The sequence below is a fragment of the Taurulus bubalis genome (assembly GCF_910589615.1).
Source record: "Taurulus bubalis genome assembly, chromosome: 3".
NCBI lineage: Eukaryota > Metazoa > Chordata > Actinopteri > Perciformes > Cottidae > Taurulus > Taurulus bubalis.
The window spans coordinates 4,581,246-4,592,232 of record NC_136591.1 but is presented as its reverse complement, the minus strand read 5'-3'; the positions used below and the strand labels follow the sequence as shown (position 1 = coordinate 4,592,232).

General features: G+C 43.7%; 1 protein-coding gene across 1 annotated transcript; it reads right to left on the bottom strand.

Moving 5' to 3' along the window:
• Positions 1 to 412: 412 nt before the first annotated feature.
• Positions 413 to 10,260, bottom strand: tbx18 (T-box transcription factor 18; the record flags this gene model as incomplete). The annotated part of the gene is made up of 8 exons (XM_079216059.1): positions 413 to 2,273; positions 2,709 to 2,803; positions 5,062 to 5,126; positions 5,846 to 6,013; positions 6,665 to 6,836; positions 8,146 to 8,247; positions 8,478 to 8,640; positions 10,026 to 10,260. 8 exons carry the CDS (start codon positions 10,258 to 10,260, stop codon positions 1,744 to 1,746), a joined length of 1,530 nt encoding a protein of 509 aa, XP_079072185.1. The 3' UTR covers positions 413 to 1,743.
• Between the last annotated feature and the right edge of the window lie 727 nt (positions 10,261 to 10,987).

The window sequence follows — 10,987 nt, the reverse complement described above, 5'->3', positions numbered from 1 at the left end:
ATACCTGGAGGGCAGATTTCAGAACAGCTCTACAATATTGGACTTGTGACCTTTCAGAATAGGTTAAAATGGCAAAGCCTCAGTGACAGCCAACAGCTTTCTGAAAAATGATCTGTGTATTCCTTCAGCAGCATAGTATGACTTTGTTTTTGGGGTGGTGGTGATGTTACACACAAATGTGCACACTCACACATGTCTGCACCATCACACCCACATCCATATTCACTGCACACCCTGCCTCTTGTGACTAGTCAATTCAGCATGGCCATTACACAATGAAGACACTGATGATGTGTGTGTGTGCCTGAGAGCTGTTTCTTTCACACACTTTCTCCCTGTCTCCAGTGGTATTTTTCATTTCTCTGGAATACAAAGCCTGTACAAGCCCAGTCTTTCACTGCTTTATCACACACAGACACATATGCATTCTTAATACCATTAGCACTTACATGACTCTGAACACATAAGCATACTGTCCTCCATTCTTTGTTTTAACAAGGACATATTATAATCTAAGCATTGTAATTACTTTATTTATAAAAAATATATGTGGAAAGAAAACGCTCACACACACCTTGATAAATAAAAAAATATGAAATTGGTTAAATTAGTAAGATATTAATGACATATTCACTTTAAACATGAATAGATATATTTTATTTGGCTCAAAAAGGTCACAGAGCATGTTTAATGTCCTCAGGCAAAGAGCGTGCTGATATCGCGGGTGTTTGCAAAGAAAAGCTTTTAGGTCAAGTTCAGGGCTGGCTGTTGCGTACCTGACCCAGTCTAAAGAGCAGAAGCAGGTGCTTTAGGGTTTTTAAGTGCGAAGGGTCATGCAGCCCTGTATGTACACATGTCTCCTACCGCCTGCCTTTCCTTCGCTATGTACAGAGTCCCCATGTGCAGTTACGTCTGTGTCACAAGGGAAGATGCACTTCAGCCTGAAATCCAAACAGCTGCATCAAAAAAGAATATGAAGATTAGTCCGTCATCCATCATTTTCCCACAGCTTTAACCTTACCGGTCCATAACTGTCACTGGGATGTTTCCCATGGTCTCTTATGGCCATGTCCTGGTGTTGTGTGTAATCGTTTTTTTTTTTTAAGCCTGAGTGGTTAAAAAGGACCTGTCTTTAGTGCAATTTACTAGATGGCTCACATGTTTGTTATGCCAATGGCTGGCTTGAGAACATTACCAGGCATGTAATGATAACACAATGTGTACTATACAATAACTTTAAAGGTAGTGTTCAGTCACTTCATCCAGAGTAGGCAAGATCAAGGAGGCAACAACATATTTTGTGTTCAATAGATCACTACTTCGGGGCGTCCTTCCAGGTGTTGAAGTGCTTGCTTGGGGTGCCTGGGCCAGCCCAGTTTTGTCCGAATCCATATTCAGTTCCAGTTCAGTCACTGTGATACATTGTTTGAACTCCTTATCCAAAAATGCAGGAAGTCTCTCCTTTTAGTGGCCACTGCAGCTGCACATGCACGCCCTAGAGAACATACTTGAGAGATAAGAACTTGGTAAAAAATATTCCCTTTGTTAAAGGAGTAGACTATTTTTGTCCACAGAGGCAATTGCATGATCTGTCTCTCCTCTTTGTTTGTCCACAATCAAGCGTGATGCTTGTTTAGCACATGGATGATTCATTCGTAGAACTTTCTGAACAAAAAGAAACATACACCCATTCCAGGGTGTCATTGGATTTTTCTTGACAACCCTAGATGTCTGGAGTCAAATTCAGCCCATGTGGGCAGTGACTTGTGAGGTACCACCTCCCGGCTGGCTACCTGCCAGTCCTAAAGTCCTTGAGTTAAACAAGAAGCCCTGCTGTCCACCACTGAGTACACCCAGACTGTCCGTTAGAGTCCCACTGGGAGACGAGCCAAGGAAAGCACTCTGATGATTGGCAGCGGCGGCCATTTTATCAGGGCTGGCTGCGAGGCGTGGCGAGGGAGGGAATGCGTAACTATACAGGCTGTAAGGCGGTGTGTGAAGACGAAGCCCAGCGTAGCCCTGCGGGCTGGGGTTGGATAAATAGCCAAGTTGAGAAGCAGGGAGTGGCAGAGCACAGAATCCTTCACCTTCGTAAGCTGATGGAACTCTGGGAGGGGGGAATGGCTCCGGGTGGTTGCTATAGCGATGGAGATGGTGTGCGGGTCGGCTGCAGGTGTAGTCAGGCGGGCTGAGAGGGCAAACCTGGAAAGATGATGAGCATGGGGATGTGGAGAGCAGGTGAGAAGACGTTCCGATTGCACCATGAGGGATCCCTGAAAAACAGAATCAGAAAGATTGAAAAGTGAAACCTATATCTGCTTGAATTGTATGTTGGTTCAAATTCAACTAGGAATGGAAGGTAACATTACATCACATGGATCTAATGAGTTTGGCACAGTGAGGTGTACAATTAAAAAAAATTGGAAAGACATGTGCACGGGTATTGGACCAGTACTTGGTCATATTGTCATACACCCAGAGTTAAGTAAGGTATCATAATCAGCATGATCAGAGATGTTGGATTGGGACGTTCCACAACATTACCTATGATTATATGTAGAGTTGTGGCAAATAAGTTGTGTTACTGTCAGGAGCACATAAGGAACGTTTTAGCAAAACCTCTTCGGTTGGAGGTTTGGGTGGGAGTTTTAGGCTGGATGACTTGATTCATTCTCAATACGCCGAAAACTTTTGTTAGTTATCTCTACCTTGCTTGGTAATGCCAGGGATGTCCTCAAATGTGAGTGTTCGCAGGGATGGACGCCAGAATGCATAAGACTCAACCAAAGCCTCCAGACCCATCCTGTAAGACACACATACACTGCACATGTTAACGCACATACATCAACATTACTGAACATCCTTGTCTTTCTTTAAGGCTCACACTAAAAAGATTTTTCAAATCCTAACAGATGTTGGAAATGTGAGAGGCCCCACACATAGCAGCATGTAATGATAAGCTTAACGGGTTTGTTCCTACAGGGTGTGAAGCAATGATTTTCAAATGTTGCATTCTCGGTTGTTCTAGGGGTTCCCCCTTCACAACAGGGTAATGCATCGTCAATTCAATTCATCCATCCATCCATCCATTTCCTTCCGCTCATCCGGGATCGGGTCGTGGTGGCAGCAGGCCAATTAGACTGACCCGGGCTTCCCTCTCCGCCGCAACATTTTCCAATTCATTCTGGGGGATCCCGAGGCGTTCCCAGCTGGGAGATACAATCCCTCCAGCGTGTTTTGGGTCTTCTTCGGGGTCTCCTACCATTTGGGTAGATGATATCTCAGCTCCTTACCCTAAAAGGAGCACGACCCAGAGTTCGTGACCATAGGTCAGGGTCGGAACATAGACCGACCGGTCTACGTTCACCAAGACGGTCCGGTGCAGCGCCTACTTTACTGCTGCAGCCGCACCGATGCCTGCTGCCTGTCGATCACCCGCTCCATCTGACCCTCACTCGTGAACAAGACCCCGAGATACTTGAACTCCTTTGCTTCGGGTAGGCACTCCGTCCGTCAGGAGGAAGCAATCCACCGGTTTCCGACAGAGCACTATGGCCTCAGAGCAAAACGCCCCAGTGAACACTGGAGTCATGGTCCGAGGAGGCCAGCAGGACCACAACATCTGCACACAGCAGAGAGGCGAACCCGAGACCCCCGAACCTGACGTTCTCCACCCCCCCGACTGCGCCTAGATATCCTGTCCGTAAAAGTCACGAACAGTACCGGTGATAAAGGGCAGCCCTGGCAGATAATCTTTAGAAACATTCACAAATGGGGGCTTTGCTGACCATTATAGGAAGGGGAGAATCTGGCCCCGAATCTGATTCTTTACCTCGCTAGTCACTGATGCAGCTGCAGCCGCTCTCTGCCAGCATGCCTCACATTACGCCAACCACCTGGGGGCTATCTTAGTCGCCCGTGGGGCCTCTTTTGCCATCTCCATGGAGACTGCAGGTAATGAGGGGCATAAACGGCACGTTGCGATTGGCTGCTGCAAGCCGGGTGCACAGAGGTAATTGCTTTCACACGGCTTTTACGGGCGAATCAGGACGAAGGAGCAGGAAGCCGCAGCAAGGATTTACGAGGTGGGACTCCCCTTCCCCCCAATCTGCGTCTCCCTCCTAGATGGGGCAGAGGGTTTGCTGTGGCGGGGTAATGCGAATGCTCTGTTACCTCTTGTTAGCGTGAGGATAAAAGTCCGCCCCCCCGCGGGGTTGTAGCCACGGTGATAATTTAGACAAGCTGCCCTGAGCGGTTGCTCCAAAGCAGCCTATCAGAGCAGAAGTTTACTTTGCAAACTGCTTGACTCTTCCTGTAATATTTAAAGGGAGGTTATTTTTTGGCCTTCCTGAGTTTAACTTTTATCGGGTCCGCTGTCAAGGTTAACCAGTTTGTTTTTCTCTATCTTCATCCCTCTCAAATTTGAGGTCTCACGCGTTCCTTCTCCTCCTATTTCTTGCTCTCCCCCTTTTTCTCCCCTCTCTAATGATTTCTGTGAGGCCTCAGGGGAGTTGCTGTTTGCAGACTGTTGGTGTTTTACTGCCGTGTTGTTATAATGTTGTGTTTATATATCTTTAGAAATGTGTTTATACAGATTTTCTTCAGGACACCCTTGATTTTTATTATTTTGCTGTTGATGTTTATGTTCGTGAGGCCGACTGGAATCTGACGCTCCATTTAGATTTGCAGCCGAGGTTAGATTTTTCCCTCTCAAAGCATGTGCCTTGAACTATGCAGTTGTTGGGATTAATGTGCCTTTAAAGTTAGAAAATGAAAATGAAAATGCATCATTGAACATGGTGGAATCAAAGAAATATCTGCCACGTCTGTTGAGTTTAGTCAATTTCTTTTCCGCCATTTAGGTCAGATTTAATTGGGGGCTGTTGCACATTTTCCATCAGAAGAAAATAAATAAATAAAAAGCTTTGCGCCCCATAAAATCGGACTGAAATAGCTTTTACGAAAACCACAATCTAGCCAGAATATAACGCAGTCATGCATCCCACATTACCCATAATGCAGTAGATAATGTGTAAATCTCTGTGGTTGAATTGAACTCACCGGTTTCTGCCAGAGTCTCTGAAGCCTTTGGCAAAAGGGTTTCTGTCAATTTTCAGCCTTGTAATCTGAAAAGTACAAAAATAAAACTCCAATTATATATAACCAAAACAAATCGATGATAACATAATGGAATACTCAGATCTATTAATACATGCATAAATACAAATAGTTTGGTGCCAGCTGTGCTGTTTGTATGTGTCTAATATATGTCTATAATTTATATTATAGACATAGACATTTATGTTTCCTTGTACATTTAGGTAATGTTATGTATATGTGTATGTTAGTTAATCTGCGGGGCTGCTATGGGGCTGTTTAAAGCCCAGATCTGTGACCCGCATCCAAGGTGACTTTTATAAGCATCGCCACCTTGTTCTGACTTCAGCCATCATTGGAGGTTGGCCAGCCAACCTCAGCTAACAGTCTTCTTCAATGCTCACACTATGTTCACAGATCCAGAAAAAAAAACGTTGCATTTCTTCAGACACTAGCATTGAAATTTGCTGGGCTACATTTTGAAAGTATGAAACGCTCAAGCAATGTTGAAAAGTACTCAAAAGATTAAGTGAGTGATGCCATTTTTTTTTTTTTTACAATCGGTCCAATAAGTGTTTCCAGTAAAACACCAGGGAAAACTGTAGGACTTTTCTCTCTCCCTCTGTTTTGCAAAACACACACACACACACACACACACACACACACACACACACACACACACACACACACACACACACACATACACACATACACATACACAGAATAATGTGCCTTTTAAATGCCGTACCTGTTGATTCTGATATGCTGTGACAGTGGTGAACACGGTCTCAGGGAAAGCAAAGGTGCGGGTGCCCTCCCCAGCAGGGATGGCTCTCACTGGGGATAACTCCTCTCCACACTCCTTGCGGATCACATGGACCCGCGGCTGGTACTTGTGCATTGAGTGCAAAATGATCTGAATCGGAAAGACAAAATTACATTTTCAGGCTTAAATTACAGACGCATGTTATTCACAGTTATAAAATATGATTGTTGGGTCATAAACATGCACACCTGGACACAGGAATGCATTGTGTCAGCGTGTATGGTTGTCTGAAAGGTTACTTCAAATGACTGCACATTTTATTTTGGCCACTTTCTATATGTCTTAAATTGTATCAGTTTTTGAAGCACATTGAGTTTGTACACAGGTATGAGATGTAATGAACAAATAAAAAGTGATTGATTGATTGATACATGCACCTGCACACAAAAAGAGAGAAACACAGAAACAGACACAATGCATCTATCAGGAGCCCTCAACTCTCAGCAGTGATCTTTTTTTTTGGTCATATTTCTTGTAAATATTACAAAATCCAACATACATTTTCAGCTGTAGGATGTTATTGTCTTCTGATATTGGACTTTTAATGATATCATTTACAGTTTGACAGGATACTCAAAGAGTCGCACAATTATCAAGAACAAGACTTTTTTTTATCAAAATATTAGATTATGTAATCATATAATAACGAAGATGAATTACAATGTATTTAAAGAGGCCACAATGAGGTATGCATAGGTACTTATGACTATCATACACATATAATAGTAGCACAGCTCTTACATGTCCCTGGTCGTCCAGTTCGTTGTTGGTCAGTTTGAGTTTGTCGAAGCTGACCACCTGACGCATCCACGTCTCTCCGGAGGCCGGGGAGTCCGGGTGGATGTACACTCTGGGTGGCACAGGAGAGTCTGCATTCCCCGCTACCATCCACTTGGAGCTGTGATACACGTACCTTCACAATTCACACACACACAGACGTGCATGAACAGAATGTCCGCATTGTGTTTGCATTGTTCAATCCTGCTATGCCCCGTTTTACATGCACAACCAAAGGCATGCCAGAAAGAATAATCACAGAGAGTTAAAAGTCAAGGATTAAATGTCATGAGAATGTAACAGAATTCCATCAAAGTTGTAATTTTCATTCAACTCAGAATGGTAATCGAACTGACTGCAGACTTTATGTTTAAGCTATTATATCCCAAAAAAAACTATATATCTATTATTTTCCTCTGATCAAGCAGATTTTTCTTGTGTGCTACATTTTATAGCCTAAATATGTTAGACGAAGCGCCTGCCAAGTTAAATGACTGTTTACATGTTAAAGCATGGCCGAAAGCTCTTTTCTGTTAATGCAATTAAATGTGTTGATGTGAAACAATGTGAATGCATATCATAGGATGGGAGTCAAATGGCCTTCAGCTAGAAACAAACTTAATTAGTTCCTCATCTAGTTGAACGTGTGTTCATCACCTGCTGTTAACGTTTGGTTGGAATAAAAAGCTGCAGCCTCTCCCTCCATGACGCGGTGTCGCCTGCAGCTCTGCTGCGTGCATGTGAGCACACGGTTCACTAACCCGCTGTATCTCCAAGATCTTGTCTGACTGGCCGAATTACATGTGCTATAGGATGTCACTCATCACCACCACGCCACTAAAATGTGTTTACATAGAAACGGTTCTTGAAATGTTTACACTGTAGCGTGCAAAGACGAGCCGGGTATTGATGCCGCTGCAGTAACGTGCTATTTTATTCTGCATTACAGCGCCATTTGTTGGTTTGACCCTGCAGGGTGGAGAGGTTAGGCATCCAAAAGGCCATTTCCAAAAGGGACGGCAAAACCGCCGTGACAACAGTCCGGTGCCAAGTGCCATTTGTGGAGACGGAACTTGCTTTCCACAATTTAAAACGTAGGTTGTCCCATGAACAGTCTATATAAAGAATACATGCTAAGGACAATGACTGTAACATTCCGGTTATATAATAAGCACTTGCCTTGTTTATTAATAGCTTTGTATATACTATATACTTTTACTATACACCTATATTGACAGTTTCTATCACTTTGATATCCCTATCACGATTTTTTATTTAATTTTGACTTTTGACAAATATTCATTTGAAAATGCATTTCTTGATCACAAGGTGTACTACTTGCATGCATGGTGGAGTGTGAGTGTGTGTGTGTGTGTGTGTGTGTGTGTGTGTGTGTGTGTGTGTGTGTGTGTGTGTGTACATGTACAAGTATTTGTGTGTTTTACCTATATCGCTTGTTGTCCACAGGGATTATATCCATGGCAATGTAATACTGCTGATGTGGATCCAGGTCCATAACCTTTACGCGCATAGCAGGGAACATCCGCCTGACAGGAAAACCAAATAAATCATCTACATTGGAGATTCCAGATTATATTTAAAAGAGGATTTACAACACATTATTGCTTAACAATAAAAATCATAATAATAATCATAATGTATAATTATCCATCATCATGACTCTTATCTCAATAATGAATATGTTATCATAAATATTGTATACATGTTTTTGACATATCTTCCTTATCCCAATGTAGTGTAATTGCTCATCTCGTACCGTCCCGCCTTGGTAATGATCATTTCCGTGCCTATCTCGTGGAACCGCTTCCACAGGTCTGATCCCTGCAGGTCCACGCGGGCGTCCTCCCCGCTGCCGGTCCCCGGCACCGGGCATAGAGCTGCGGGATGCGGGCTCTCCAGCAGCGCGTCCTCGCTCTCTGCTGCACAAGAGGCGAGACAGCGCGTTTTTAATATTAACAAACCATCCGAGATAGAAATGGTTCAATGCCGAATACTACATATTTTAAAAGCAGATACACATTACAGTACTCCCGATTACACAGTCCTAAAACAATCAAGACCAAAGGTAAAATTCACGTGTGCATTTGCATATAGCCCGAATATGACTAAAGCTATTTTTAAATACATTATTATATCGTTATATTACAAATTGACTAATCATGTAAATTTTCCCATCACAGTAAAGTAGCACTGATGGAAAAAAAAAAATCAGCAGCCCGCGAAAGAGTCTCACTTCACTACTAGTTATTTATTGCAGGGAAATAAAAATGCTTATGGGATTACGTTCATTAAACTCACGCTGCAATACACTGACAGCTCATAATTCTATGTGTATGTGTCTTTAAACTATAAGGTTGCCCCACAGGCATCACTGAGTTTATACATATAGTATATTATGAGAAGAAAAATAGTAAGTGAATTATAAACTCACAACTGAACTCAAATTGAAGACCCAGTAGGATATTTATGATTATTTTCATCGTGGAGTACATAAGTTTAAACATGTTTTAATATCGAGGATGTGTTTAGAGGACACCCTAGTGTTTATGTGTTATTATTGGTGCTATATTCAACACAGACCTCGGCAGCAGACATGCACATTAAACATGGGCCCAACGAGCCGAACTACAACAATACAAATCCTCCGCAGAATGCATTTAAATGTGCAGCAGATTTAAACCTAATTTGACATGTTTTACGTTTTCTGTAGAACTCTTAGCACCATTTCCGTGACAGTTTCCCTTCTATAAACTCTGCTAATCAGCGTGTTTATGATTGCAACACAACTCATAAAGCGCCTCATTAGTCACGCTCGCACCACTCACATTTTGCATTTACTGGACCGGGCAAACAATATCATAACACAATACCATAACACATTCATACTGAGAGGCTCTGACCAAAATCTATCATTGATTCGTGTTCATAACCTTCATCTTTTGCGATGTATTGCTGCATTTCCCTCAACAATAAGCAGAAGAGAGCTGATGGAAAACAAATGCTGCGATACAAAAATGTCAGCGAGTATAAGATCACATTTCAGTCATTTCCTTTAAAATAGAGTAAGCTCTCGAATGCGCATTATTAAATATTTAGCTGTTGACCAGTAAAACACTTTGAAAACAATAACAACAATGAGAAAGTGCAACATGGGCATATTTGAGTGTATTTTAGTCTGTATTCTTGTGTGTGATAAACTACTAATTGCATAGGCCTATTTCATGAAATTGGTCATATATTATGTATTTTAGTAACTCATTATTATCATTATTATGACGGGCTTTTTTTGTTGTTATTTACTTACGGGACCCGTCACTTGTACACTCCGCCTCGCTGCCCCGGTCGCTAGAGCACGTCCTGCCGGCTCGCGGCCCCGGGCTCCCGGTTACATCAGCGGCATCCGCTCGGTCCTCGTAGCCGGGGCACTCGGCCTCCTCCCGGGCCGTGCGGCGTCTCTTTTCCGCTCCGATCAGAGCCTCGACCGAGAAGGCGTGCGCCTTGACGCTCAGTGCGCACGGAGTTCGCCGCTTCTCTGCCATTTCTCTCGGTCTCGGGAAGAGGAGCGAGGAGTTAGGAGACGGTGTCACGAGTACGAGGAAGCAAGAAAAGTTCAGAAGAAAGGCGGCGGCTCAACAAGGAGTCCACGAGGACGGTCCTGCGACGTGTTGTCCGTCAGGAGCCGGGCAGCGGAAGACACAGGCGGGTGTAATAATGTCTCCGTTATCCTTGAGAGCCGTGTAGACTTTTGGAGAGTGTCAACAACCGGAGTTTAGAGGAGAGACGCAGAAGGGGACCTGTCAATCACAACACGGAGCAACCAATCACGAGCAATCACAGCCCCCTGCAACTTGGTTCCTGGTCCCGCCCGCTGTGGGGGCCGCTCGTGCCGCCTTATGTGGTCAAAGTAGAGCTGGGGAATGAATCATGTCTTCAGGGGACGGGGAGCGGGACGGGTACGGGTACGGGGAGCCAGGGAGCGGGACGGGGAGCGTCTCGCTGGGCATTGCGCGCATTTTCACACAGCGGCCCAACATGCTCTGCGTGTCGACTACCTCCTGACGTGGGGCCCCTTGTGGTCCCCAAGCCGGAGATGAGCATCAATCATGCCACTGTTTCACATGTCTCTAAACATGTTTGTGCATTATTTAATCATTACAAAAATACATGTATGTATCCTATACCCATATCACATGTCTAAATATTCGTTTTTCTTCTTCCTTTGTGTGGCCTTCAAAAGACGTTAAAAAAAATTTGAATTCTGAAGTA